The 14134-nt window shown below is 43.0% G+C and overlaps 1 protein-coding gene across 1 annotated transcript in view; it reads right to left on the reverse strand.

Moving 5' to 3' along the window:
* Window positions 1-14134, reverse strand: part of LOC128654621 (N-acetylated-alpha-linked acidic dipeptidase 2-like) — a 223263-nt gene that overhangs the window by 129995 nt on the left and 79134 nt on the right. Inside the window, exons 8-9 of the mRNA XM_053708628.1 lie at window positions 12476-12662; window positions 10876-10969 (exon numbers count right to left, since the gene is read on the reverse strand). Coding sequence (XP_053564603.1) covers window positions 10876-10969; window positions 12476-12662 — 281 coding nt within the window. The remainder of the gene's footprint in view (window positions 1-10875; window positions 10970-12475; window positions 12663-14134) is intronic.

Genomic DNA, 14134 nt, shown 5'->3' on the forward strand with positions numbered 1-14134 from the left:
AGCCTGTTTAACATGTCTAACACCAAGGAGTATCCTTGTTCTATGTGTTTAGAAGCCATTGTGGAACCCCCTCTTAGAATGTGTCCCACTTGCACTGATATGTCTATAAATTATAAAGAGCATATTTTAGCACTTAAAAATATTGCAATAGATGATTCTCAGTTAGAAGGAAATGAGGGTTTAGCATCTAGCTCTCCCCAAGTGTCAACCAGTAGCGCCCGCACAAGTGACGCCAAGTACCTCTAGTGCGTCTAATTCATTTACTTTACAAGACATGGCCACAGTTATGAATAAAACCCTCACAGAGGTTTTCTCTAAACTGCCTGGTTTACAAGGAAAGCGTGTCAGCTCTGGGTTAAGAACAAATGCTGAGCCGTATGATGCTTTAGTAGCCGTATCCGATATACCCTCACATGTTCTGAAGTAGGGGTAAGGGATTTGTTATCTGAGGGAGAGATTTCTGATTCAGGAAAGACACTCCCTCAGACAGATTCTGATATGACGGCCTTTAAATTTAATCTTGAACACCTCCGCTTATTGCTCAAGGAGGTATTAGCTACTCTAGACGATTGTGACCCTATAGTGGTCCCAGAGAAATTGTGTAAAATGGACAGATACTTAGAGGTTCTTGTTTACACTGATATTTTTCCAGTCCCTAAGAGGATTGTGACTATTGTTACTAAGGAGTGGGATAGACCAGGTATTCCGTTCGCTCCCCCTCCTGTTTTTAAGAAAATGTTTCCCATATCTGACACCATACAGGACTCGTGGTAGACTGTTCCTAAGGTGGAGGGAGCTATTTCTACTGTTGCTAAGCATACAACTATACCTATAGAAGACAGTTGTGCTTTCAAAGATCCTATGGATAAAAAAAATAGAGAGTCTCCTAAAGAAAATTTTTGTTCATCAAGGTTTTCTTCTCCAACCTATTGCATGCATTGTTCCTGTAACTACTGCAGCTGCTTTCTGGTTTGAGGCTCTAGAAGAGGCTCTCCAGGTGGAGACTCCATTAGAGGATATTGTGGATAGAATTAAGGATATTAGAACCAGTGAGCGCAGGGTGAAAAACACCAAACTCCTGAGAATACCTATGTGTTCCCAAAATAGGTAAATAAATTGGCTAAAAAAGGGGGAGTGAATCAGGAGTGCTACAGCTAAAGGTGCTAAGAAATAAGACTATATGTTCTATAGAAATATGACAGGACAATAACGTATCTAAAATATGACACAATTTAATTGCACAAAAGATAATAACAAATAAAAACGGACGTCTCCGTAAGTAAAACTTCTTAAGTTGCTTAACTTAAGAAGTTTTACTTACGGATAGAATTAAGGCCCTTAAGTTGGCTAATTCTTTCATTACAGATGCCGCTTTCCAAATGGCTAAATTAGCTGCAAAGAATGCAGGTTTTGCCATTTTAGCACGCAGGGCGTTATGGCTTAAGTCCTGGTCTGCTGATGTGTCATCAAAATCTAAATTGTTGAACATCCCTTTCAAAGGAAAGACCCTATTCGGACCTGCACTGAAAGAAATTATTTCAGACATCACTGGAGGGAAAGGCCATGCCTCAGGATAAAACAAATAAGATGAGGACCAAACAAAATAATTTTTGGGTGGTCCGGCTTCAGCTTCCCCTGCAGCACAAGAGGGAATTCTGTGCAATCCAAGTCAGTCTGGAGACCTAACCAGGCTTGAAACAAAGGTAAACAGGCCAAGAAGCCTGCTGCTGCCTCTAAGACAGCATGAAGGGGTAGCCCCCGATCCGGGACCGGATCTAGTAGGGGGCAGACTCTCTCTCTTTGCTCAGGCTTGGGCAAGAGATGTTCACGATTCCTGGGCTTTAGAAATTGTGTCCCAAGGATATCTTCTGGACTTCAAAGACTCCCCCCCCAAGGGGGAGATTTCACATTTCTCAGTTGTCTGCAAACCAGACAAAGAGAGAGGCGTTCTTACAATGTGTAGAAGACCTACATACCATGGGAGTGATTCGCCCAGTTCCAAGTGCGGAACAAGTGCTAGGTTTTTACTCCAACCTGTTTGTGGTTCCCAAAAAAGAGGGAACTTTCAGACCAATCTGGAGACTATTCGGACTATTCTTCCTCTGATCCAGGAGGGTCAATATATAACTACCGTGGACTTAAAGGATGCGTATCTACACATCCCTATTCACAGAGATCATCATCAATTCCTCAGATTCGCCTTTCTGGACAGGCATTACCAGTTTGTGGCCCTTCCCTTCAGGTTGGCCATGGCTCCCAGAATTTTCACAAAGGTGCTAGGGTCCCTTTTGGCGGTTCTAAGACCGCGGGGTATAGCAGTGGCGCCTTATATAGACGACATCTTAATTCAGGCGTTGACTTTCCAGCTAGCCAAGTCTCACATGGACATCGTGTTGGCTTTTCTGAGATCTCACGGGTGGAAGGTGAACATAAAAAAAAGAGTTCTCTCGTCCCTCTCACAAGAGTTTCCTTCCTAGGGACTCTGGTAGACTCTGTAGAAATGAAAATATTTCTGATGGAGGTCAGAAAATCAAAACTTTTAATCACTTGCCGAGCTCTTCATTCCATTCTTCGGCCATCAGTGGCTCAGTGTATGGAGGTAATCGGACTTATAGTAGCGGCAATGGACATAGTTCCTTATGCCCGCCTACACCTCAGACCACTGCAACTATGCATGCTCAAACAGTGGAATGGGGATTATGCAGATTTATCTCCTCAACTGCATCTGGACCAATAGACCAGAGATTCTCTTCTCTGGTGGTTGTCTCAGGACCACCTGTCTCAGGGAATATGTTTCCGCAGGCCAGAGTGGCTCATAGTAATGACAGATGCCAGTCTGCTAGGCTGGGGTGCAGTCTGGAAATCCCTGAAAGCACAGGGCTTATGGTCTCAGGAGGAATCTCTCCTCTCGATAAACATTCTAGTACTGAGAGCGATAATCAATGCGCTTCAGGCGTGGCCTCAGCTAGCTGCGGCCAAATTCATCAGATTTCAGTCAGACAACATCACGACTGTAGCCTATATCAATCATCAAGGAGGAACACGGAGTTCTCTAGCGATGATGGAGGTAACCAAAATTATCCAATGGGCGGAGGATCACTCTTGCCATCTCTCAGGAATCCATATCCCAGGGGTAGAGAACTGGGAGGCGCATTTCCTAAGTCGTCAGACTTTTCATCCAGGGGAGTGGGAGCTCCATCCGGAGGTATTTGCCCAGCTGACTCAGCTATGGGGCACATCAGAATTGGATCTGATGGCGTCCCGACAGAACGCCAAACTTCTGCGTTATGGGTCCAGGTCCCGGGATCCCCAGGCGGTACTGATAGATGCTCTAGCAGTGCCCTGGTCCTTCAATCTGGCTTATGTATTTCCACCGTTTCCTCTCCTCCCACGTCTGGTTGCCAGAATCAAGCAGGAGAGAGCTTCAGTGATTCTGATAGCGCCTGCGTGGCCACGCAGGACTTGGTATGCAGAACTGGTGGACATGTCATCTGTTCCACCGTGGACTGTGCCAATGAGGCAGGACCTTCTAATCCAAGGTCCGTTCAAGCATCCAAATCTAATTTCTCTGCGTCTGACTGCTTGGAGATTGAACGCCTGATTCTATCAAAGCGTCGGTCATTGATACCCTGATTCAGGCTAGAAAGCCTGTCACCAGGAAAATCTATCATAAGATTTGGCGCAAATATCTTTGTTGGTGTGAATCCAAGGGTTACTCATGGAGTAAGATTAGGATTCCTAGAATTTTGTCATTTCTCCAAGAAGGATTGGAGAAGGGATTATCAGCTAGTTCCTTAAAGAGACAAATATCTGCTTTGTCTATTCTTTTACACAAACGTCTGGCAGATGTCCCAGAAGTTCAAGCGTTTAGTTAGGCCTTGGTCAGGATCAAGCTTGTATTTAAACCTGTTGCTCCGCCATGGAGCCTAAACTTGGTTCTTAAAGTTCTTCAAGGGGTTCCGTTTGAACCTATGCATTCCATAGATATTAAGCTTCTATCTTGGAAAGTTTTGTTTTTAGTAGCTATCTCTTCGTCTCGAAGAGTTTCTAAGTTATCTGCTTTACAGTGTGACTCACCTTATCTTATTTTCCATGCAGATAAGGTGGTTTTACGTACCAAACCTGGATTCCTTCCTAAGGTTCTTTCTAATAGGAATATCAATCAGGAAATTGTTGTTCCTTCGCTGTGTCCTAATCCTTCTTCAAAGAAGGAACGTCTGTTGCACAATCTTGATGTGGTTCGTGCTTTAAAGTTCTACTTACAAGCAACCAAAGATTTCCGTCAAACATCTTCATTGTTTGTTGTCTATTCTGGTAAGCGGAGAGGTCAAAAGGCTACGGCTACCTCTCTTTCTTTTTGGCTGCAAAGCATCATCCGTATGGCTTATGAGACTGCTGGCCAGCAGCCTCCTGAAAGAATTACTGCTCATTCTACTAGAGCAGTGGCTTCCACATGGGCTTTTAAAAATGAGGCTTCTGTTGAACAGATTTGTAAGGCGGCGACTTGGTCTTCGCTTCATACTTTTTCCAAATTTTACAAATTCGATTCTTTTGCTTCTTCGGAGGCTATTTTTGGGAGAAAGATTCTACAAACAGTGGTGCCTTCCGTTTAAGGAACCTGTCTTGTCCCTCCCTTCATCTGTGTCCTAAAGCTTTGGTATTGGTATCCCACAAGTATGGATGAATCCGTGGACTTGATACATCTTACAAGAGAAAACAGAATTTATGCTTACCTGATAAATTTCTTTCTAGTGATGTATCGAGTCCACGGCCCGCCCTGCCTATTTAAGACAGGTAGTATATTTTTATTTAAAAAACTTCAGTCACCACTGCACCCTATAGTTTCTCCTTTTTCTTCCTAGCCTTCGGTCGAATGACTGGGGGGTGGAGCTCAGGGAGGAGCTATATAGACAGCTCTGCTGTGGGTGCTCTCTCTGCAACTTCCTGTAGGGAAGGAGAATATCCAACAAGTATGGATGAATCCGTGGACTCGATACATCACAAGAGAAAGAAATTTATCAGGTAAGCATAAATTCTGTTTTTCTTTTGCAAGATGTACCGAGTCCACGGATTCATCCTAACTTGTGGGATACCAATACCAAAGCTTTAGGACACGGATGAAGGGAGAGACAAGACAGGAACCTAAACGGAAGGCACCACTGCTTGCAAAACCTTTCTCCCAAAACTAGCCTCCGAAGAAGCAAAAGTATCAAATTTATAAAATTTTGAAAAGGTATGAAGCAACGACCAAGTCACAGCCTTACAAATCTGTTCAACAGAAGCATCATTTTTAAAAGCCCATGTGGAAGTTACCGCTCTAGTAGAATGAGCTGTAATCCTTTCAGGAGGATGCTGTCCAGCAATCTCATAAGCCAAACGGATGATGCTTTTCAGACAAAAGGAAAGAGAAGTCGCCGTAGCCTTTTGACCCCTACGCTTTCCAGAATAGACAACAAAGAAGAAGTTGGACGAAAATCTTTGGTTGCCTGCACATAAAATTTCAAAGCACGAACCACGTCCAAGTTGTGCAACAGACGTTCCTTCTTACAAGAAGGATTAGGACACAGAGAAGGAACAACGTTTTCTTGATTGATATTCCTGTTAGTAACAACCTTAGGTAGGAACCCAGGCTTGGAACGCAAAACCACCTTATCAGCATGGAACACAAGATAAGGAGAGTCACATTTTAATGCAGATAGTTCAGAAACTCTTCGAGCTGAAGAGATAGCAACTAGGATCAAAACTTTCCACGATAAAAGCTTAATATCTATGGAATGCATGGGTTCAAACGGAACCCCCTGAAGAACTCTAAGAACTAAATTTAGACTCCATGGCGGAGCAATAGATTTAAACACAGGCTTAATTCTAACTAAAGCCTGACAAAAAGCCTGAACGTCTGGAACTTCTGCCAGACGCTTGTGCAACAAAATAGACAGAGCCGATATCTGTCCCTTTAGGGAACTACCTGATAATCCTTTCTCCAATCCCTCTTGGAGAAAAGACAAAATCCTAGGAATCCTGATTTTACTCCAGGAGAAGCCTTTGTATTTGCACCAAAAAAGATAGTTACGCCATATCTTATGATAAATTTTCCTGGTAACAGGCTTTCGAGCCTGAATCAAGGTATTTATGACTGACTCAGAGAAACCCCTCTTTGATAGAATCAAGCGTTCAATATCCAAGCAGTCAGTTGCAGAGGAATTAGATTTGGATGCTTGAATGAACCTTGAATCAAAAGGTCCTGGCCACGCAGGCGCTATCAAAATCACCGATGCTCTCTCCTGTTTGATTCTGGCAATCAGACGTGGAAGGAGAGGGAAATGTGGAAACACATAAGCCAGGTTGAATGACCAGGGTACTGATAGAGCATCTATCAGTACAGCCTGAGGATCCCTTGACCTGGAGCCATACGAGGAAGTTTGGCGTTCTGACGAGATGCCATCAGATCCAACTCTGGTGTGCCCCATAGCCGAACCAGCTGAGCAAACACCTCCGGATGGAGTTCCCACTCCCCCGGATGAAAAGTCTGACGACTTAGAAAATCTGCCTCCCAGTTCTCTACACCTGGGAGATAGATCGCTGACAGATGGCAAGAGTGAGCCTCTGCCCGTTGGATTATCCTTGAGACCTCTATCATCGCTAAGGAACTCTTTGTTCCGCCCTGATGATTGATATAAGCCACAGTCGTGTGATGAATCTGGCCGAAGCCAGCTGAGGCCATGCCTGGAGAGCATTGAATATTGCTCTTAATTACAGAATATTTATCGGTAGGAGAGCCTCCATCCGAGTCCACGAACCCTGAGCTTAAAGGGAATTCCAGACTGCACCCCAGCCCAGAAGACTGGCGTCTGTCATCAATATAACCCATTCTGGCCTGCGGAAACACATTCCCTGGGACAGATGATCCTGTGACAACCACCAAAGAAGAGAGTCTCTGGTCTCTTGATCCAGATTTATCTGAGGAGATAAATCCACATAATCCCCATTCCACTGATTGAGCATGCATAGTTGCAGTGGTCTGAGATGCAAGCGAGCAAACGGAACTATGTCCATTGCCGCTACCATTAGTCTGATTACCTCCATACACTGAGCCACTGACAACTGAGAAATGGAATGAAGAGCTCGGCAGGTGGACAAAATCTGATTTCCTGACCTCCGTCAGAAATATTTTCATGTCCACCGAGTCTATCAGAGTTCCTAGAAATGAAACTCTTGTGAGGGGGAAAGAGAACTCTTTTTTACGTTCACTTTCCACCCGTGAGACCTTAGAAAGGCCAACACTAAGTCTGTGTGAGACTTGACTAGTTGGAAGGACGACGCTTGAATTAGAATGTTGTCTAGATAAGGCACCACTGCTATTCCCCGTGGCCTTAGAACCGCCAGAAAGGACCCTAGCACCTTCGTAAAGATTCACGGCGCCGTGGCCAACCCAAAAGGAAGAGCCACAAACTGATAATGCTTGTCCAGAAAGGCGAACCTGAGGAACTGGTGATGATCTTTGTGGATAGGAATGTGCCGATACGCATCCTTTAAGTCCACGGTGGTCATATATTGACCCTCCTGGATCAATGGTAAGATAGTCCGAATGGTCTCCATCTTGAAAGATGGAACTCTTAGGAATTGGTTTAGGATCTTGAGATCCAGAATTGGTCTGAAGATTCCCTCCTTTTTGGGAACTATAAACAGATTGGAGTAGAACCCCTGCCCCTGTTCTGCTTTTGGAACTGGGCAGATCACTCCCATGGTAAAAAGGTCTTCTACACAGCGTAAGAACGCCTCTCTTTTTGTCGGGTTTACAGACAATTGAGAAAGATGGAACCTCCCCCTTGGAGGGGAATCCTTGAAATCTAGAAGGTATCCCTGGGTTACAATTTCTACTGCCCAGGAATCCTGAACGTCTCTTGCCCAGGCCTGAGCAAAGAGAGAGAGTCTGCCCCCTACTAGATCCAGTTCTGGATTGGGGGCTACCCCTTCATGCTGTCTTAGTGGCAGCAGCAGGCTTTTTGGCCTGTTTACCCTTGTTCCAAGCCTGATTAGGTCTCCAGGTTGGCTTGGATTGAGCAAAGTTCCCCTCTTGCTTTGTAGCAGGGGAAGAGGTAGAGGGGCCACTCTTGAAGTTTCGAAAGGAACAAAAATTATTTTGTTTGGTCCTTGTCTTTTTTGACTTATCCTGAGGGAGGTTATGACCCTTCCCTCCAGTAATGTCTGAAATTATCTCTTTCAAAGCAGGCCCGAATAGGGTCTTACCTTTGAAAGGCATGGACAAAAGCTTAGATTTAGATGACACATCAGATGACCAGGACTTAAGCCATAATGCTCTACGCGCTAAAATGGCAAAACCTGAATTCTAAGCAGCTAATTTAGCAAGATGAAAAGCGGCGTCTGTAATAAAAGAATTAGCCAACTTAAGAGCCTTAATTCTGTCCAAAATATCATCTAGTGGGGTCTCCATCTGAAGAGCCTCTTCTAGAGCCTCAAACCAAAAGGCAGCTGCAGTGGTTACAGGAACAATGCATGCTATAGGTTGAAGAAGAAAACCTTGATGAACAAAAATTTTCTTTAGGAGACCCTCTAATTTTTTATCCATAGGATCAATGAAAGCACAACTGTCTTCAATAGGTATAGTTGTACGCTTAGCCAGGATAGAAATAGCTCCCTCCACCTTAGGGACCGTCTGCCATGAAACCTTTATGGTGTCAGAAATGGGAAACATTTTCTTAAAAACAGGAGGGGGAGAGAACGGAATACCTGGTTTATCCCACTCCTTAGTAACAATGTCCCAAATCCTCTTAGGGACCGGAAACACATCAGTGTAAACAGGAACCTCTAAATATTTGTCCATTTTACACAATTTCTCTGGAACTATAATAGTGTCACAATCATCCAGAGTAGCTAAAACCTCCATGAGCAATAAGCGGAGGTGCTCTAGCTTAAATTTAAATGGCGTCATATCTGAATCTGTCTGAGAGAACATCTTTCCTGAATCAGAAATCTCTCCCTCAGACAGCAAATCCCTCATCCCTACTTCAGAACATTGTGAGGGAATATCGGATACGGCTACTAAAGCGTCAGAAGGCTCAGCATTTGTTCTTAACCCAGAGCTACTGCGCTTCCCTTGCAACCCAGGCAGTTTAGATAAAACCTCTGTGATTGTAGTATTCATAACTGAAGCCATATCTTGCAAGGTGAAAGAATTAGACGCACTAGAAGTACTTGGCGTCACTTGTGCGGGCGTTACTGGTTGTGACACTTAGGGAGAACTAGATGGCAAAACCTGACTTCCTTCTGTCTGAGAATCATTTAATGCCAAATTTTTATAAGTCAAAATATGCTGTTTGCAATTTATAGACATATCAGTACAAGTGGGACACATTCTAAGAGGGGGTTCCACAATGGCTTCTAAACAAATTGAACAATGAGTTTCCTCAGTGTCAGACATGTTTAACAGGCTAGTAATGAAGCAAGCAAGCTTGGAAAACACTTTATTTAATGGAAAAAAAACACAATTTGCAAAAACAGTACTGTGCCTTTAAGAGAAAAAAAGGCATACACAAACTGCAAAACAGGATAAAATTGCTTCAATTTTTCTGAAATTTTAACAGTATACCCACTAAGCCTTAGAAGGATTGCACCACAAGTAAAAAAGCAATAGACCCACAAAGGACAAAACCAGATTGAAATTTGTCTAAAACCCCTATTAGCACCTTGCCACAGCTCTGCTGTGGCCCTACCTGCCCTTAGGAAGCGATAATATGGGGTTTAAAGCTTCAATTAGTACATCAGAAGACTCTCAGGACCTCAGGAGAAGTTGCTTGCTGCTTGTAAATGTAGGCCCCGCCCACCTCACTCGATGTTGCTGGGGCCTACACAAAACTAACAAAGCCTGCCTGAAAGCCATGTGGGTTATATACAACCCCAAAGAACCCTCAAGCAAATGTCCCATAAAACAGAAAATGTTACTCCCAGACACAAAAACGTTTGTCCCAAATTCACATAACAAACTGAGTGCCCACAAAAAATTAACCCTTTATGCAAGCTAGTAAAAACATCTGATAACACTAGGATTACTGCTTACCATTCCCCTAATGGGGACACTGACAGCCTTTCTGAGTTAACACAGTCTCTGCAGAAAATATGACTGAACATACCTCATTGCTGTATAGCAAGAAACCGTTCCTCACACTGACGTTTTCCTGTACTCCTCAGCTTCTGTGGGAACAGCAGTGGACCTTAGTTACAAATGCTAAGATCATCATCCTCCAGGCAGAAATCTTCATCTATGTCCTGCCTGAAAGTAAATAGTACAACACCGGTACCATTTAAAAATAACAAACACTTGATTGAAGATAAAATAAAACTAACAGTTTAACACCTCTTCTCTTTACTCTTCCTGCTTAGAGCCAGCAAAGAGAATGACTGGGGGGTGGAGTTAAGGGGGGAGCTATATAGACAGCTCTGCTGTGGTGCTCTCTTTGCTACTTCCTGTCAGGAAGGACAATATCCCACAAGTTAGGATGAATCCGTGGACTCGGTACATCATGCAAAAGAAAACTGAATGTTCCATATGAACTATGAAAGTTTAATCTTGGTGTTCATGTCCATTTATTATCTATGCAGCTACCACCACTCTAACATTATGTTTTGAATTATAGATAATGCTCCTAAGTAAGTTATAAACCTTTCAACTAAGCATTAGCTGTCTTGAATCCCATGAGGTGACTTACTGATCTCACAGTTGCATCTTGGGAGGGCTTTCAAAAGCACACAGTAATACAGGTGCTGTATTACTGATGTATTTAATATTGTACTATATATATTAGACCCATGATCAGCAACCTAACTTCATATTGCAATTTTAATAGGTTGTCCACTCACTTAAGTATTTTTTCTGCATCGTGATATCCTATAGGATGAATAGTAATATTAGGGAGTCCCACGCCTTCATCAGCATCATATCGGTAAGTAAATTCTGTTCCAAAGAAAAAAAAAAAACAGTAATTATATTATACCTTATGTTGATTTTACCTTCTTATATCTGAGTAAGCATGATATTAGTGACAAAGCTACATTGCATGAAATGCATTTTAAGCCTAGTTTCTTACATTTAAGCCTAGTTTCTTACATTAACCCCAGTGTATGAAAAACATACATACACTTACTGTAAATGACCAAATACGGCAAATACGGAGGTCCCCAAGACACTCATAGGTGTAAATAAATGTATATATATAATATATATATATATATATAATATATATATATATATATATATATATATATATATATATCTGTGTGTGTGTGTATCTACTATATAGTTAGAGGATTATCACTTTGCACTTTTATGTCATTTTGTTTCGGTCATACGCTGGAAATAAGCTTAACTTAGCAGCAAATCAAACTGGTCTTCTGCTGACGAGATCTAATGAGTTTAAAACAGCTGTCCAGAAGTGGTTTTGATTTTGCTGCACCTACCCTATTAGGGGGTTTCTGTGGTTAATCACAGTACTGGAAGCAAAAAAAAAAAAAAGCATCATATACTGTATATCATTTGAATATCTTACCCAGAGTTCTCTGGTTCTCCTGGGGAAAAGAAAGCGGAATTTTTGCCTAGGTGTGCTAATTGGCTGTACAGTGATTTTTTTTTGTGGCTCTTATTTTTATTATGAGAACATCCAGAATACTGTATGGAATATTGTGGATTTAGTGGATTGGCTGTAATTAGTTTCAACTGACTTAAAGAGATGTAAAAGTCATTACACATGCATATTATAAATGATCAACTGGTCACTATATTGCATGCATGCTAATTGTTCTTAAACCATCTAAAACTGCTGTTTTGTTAACAAGATTTGCAGGAATTTGATAATCTAAACAGTTTTTTTAATAAACCTCTTGAAAAGTAGTTATGGAATTTGTATAGCTGGTATTTTTTTATGACCATGACAGAATACATGTAAATGAACTTTAGAAGGACATTAAACAACATTAAATGGCTAAATTACAAGCAGAACGCAAACATTTTAACGCTTTTGTGCGCCTAAATCACTCAAGTTAAATTTAAAAGCACTTCTATTGTTGCACTTGTGTTACAAGTCAAAAGAAATACGTTATTCCTTAAACAATAGTTTAGGGCAGTGTTTCTCAATCGTGATACTCAAGTATCACTAACAGGACAGATTTTTATTATAGCTGAACTAGAGCACAGGTGAAATAATCAGCTGATGGGTGAGCGCAGGTTAGTAACCATGGTTACTGATAAGCTGACTATTTCACCTGTGCTCTAGTTTAGTTTTTTGGTACTTGAGGGCCGCGGTTGAGAACCACTGGTTTAGGGCAGACTAAGATGTGGATGTCGCATTAAAAGACTTATGAAACTATTTCAATATATTTGTTATAACTAATATCTGTGTGCTATTAAGAAGCACATGCATGTGTTGTTGTATTTAAATGCATAGTATATAAAACATTTAGTGACCTTTTGCAGGATAGCCAGGGGTTAAAGGGTCCCCCGCACCATTCAGGTTAAGAATGTTTCCACGTTGAGCTGCACCACCTGGAAGGTTCCATCCATCCGGATAGGGTTTAACACCAGGAGAACTGTAATCAGCTGGATCTGAAAACAGGATGATTCCCTTGGCACCAGACAGCATAGCATTTTTTACCTATTAAATAATACATAGAAGTTTAGCTGTAGCTTGGTATTCTTAGTCTAAACTTGCAGAAATCTATCATGAGAGATAAATTCCTTTAGAAGTCAGATATTACTTTATATTCACCCCCTGCTATTATCCTCTGTGGAGCTAAACCTTAACCTATAATATAAAAGGCCAAGTGTGTTTGTCTGAAGTGGTCATGCGCAGTAGAGACAGCACAGGAAAAACACACCTGTACTTACCTGATCTGCTGTTTGTAGCATGCTGTGGCAAAAGTGGGTGTGACCGGACGTGGGTAGGCCGTGGTCGGGCGTGGTGGGGACGTGGTCGGGTGTGGTGGGGCGGAGCAATGCATGGTCGGCTCGAGAGAGGGGAGAGAGATAGAGAGGGGGAGAGACAAAAAGAGATGTGAAAGTGCTAAAGAGAGGAGAAGAGAGAGCAAAAGAGAGGGGAAAGAGCAAAAGAGAGGAGGGAGAGAGAGCAAAGTAGAGGGGAAAGAGCAAAAGAGAGGGGGAAGAGCAAAATAGAGGGAAGAGAGAGAAAAAGAGAGGGGCAGAGAGAGAGCAAAAGAGAGGGGGGGAGAGAGAGAGAGCAAAAGCAGAGAGGGGGGAGAGAGAGCAACAGAGAGGGGGGAGAGCAATAGAGAGGGGGAGAGAGAGAAAAAGAGAGGGGGGAGAAAGAGCAAAAGAGAGGGATGGAGAGAGAGCAAAAGAGAGGGATGGAGAGAGAGCAAAAGAGAGGGATGGAGAGAGAGCAAAAGAGAGGGATGGAAAGAGCACAAGAGAGGGGCGAGAGAGCAAAAGAGAGGGATGGAGAGAAAGAGCAAAAGAGAGGGGTGGAGAGAAAGAGCAAAAGAGAGGGATGGAGAGAGAGAGCAAAAGAGAGAGAGCAAAAGAGAGGGGAAGAGACAGAGCAAAAAAGAGGGGGAGAGAGAGGGGGGAGAGAGAGCACAAAAGAGAGGGGGGGAGAGAGAGAGCGCAAAATAGAGGGGGGGAGAGAGCGCAAAAGAGAGGGGTGAGAGAGAGCAAAAGCGAGGGGAAAGAGCAAAAGAGAGGAGGGAGAGAGAGCAAAGTAGAGGGGAAAGAGCAAAAGAGAGGGAAGAGAGAGAAAAAGAGAGGGGGAGAGAGAAAATAAGAGTGGGAAAGAGAGAGCAAAAGAGAGGGGAAGAGAGATAGAGCAAAAGATAGGGGGGAGGGAGAGAGCAAAATAAGAGGGGGGAAGAGAGAGAGCAAAAGAGAGGGGGAGAGAGCAAAAGAGAGGGGGAGAGAGAGCAAAAGAGAGGGGGGAGAAAGAGCAAAAGAGAGGGGGAAAGAGCAAAAGAGAGGGGGAGAGAGCAAAAGAGAGGGAAAGAGAGAGCAAAAGAGAGCGATGGAGAGAGAGCAAAAGAGAGGGGGAGAGAGAGAGCAAAATAGAGGGGGAGAGAGAGAGCAAAAGAGGGGAAGAGACGGAGCAAAAAAAAGGGGGGAGAGAGAGAGCGCAAA

The sequence above is a fragment of the Bombina bombina genome, chromosome 3 (assembly GCF_027579735.1).
Source record: "Bombina bombina isolate aBomBom1 chromosome 3, aBomBom1.pri, whole genome shotgun sequence".
Classification (NCBI taxonomy): Eukaryota; Metazoa; Chordata; class Amphibia; order Anura; family Bombinatoridae; genus Bombina; species Bombina bombina.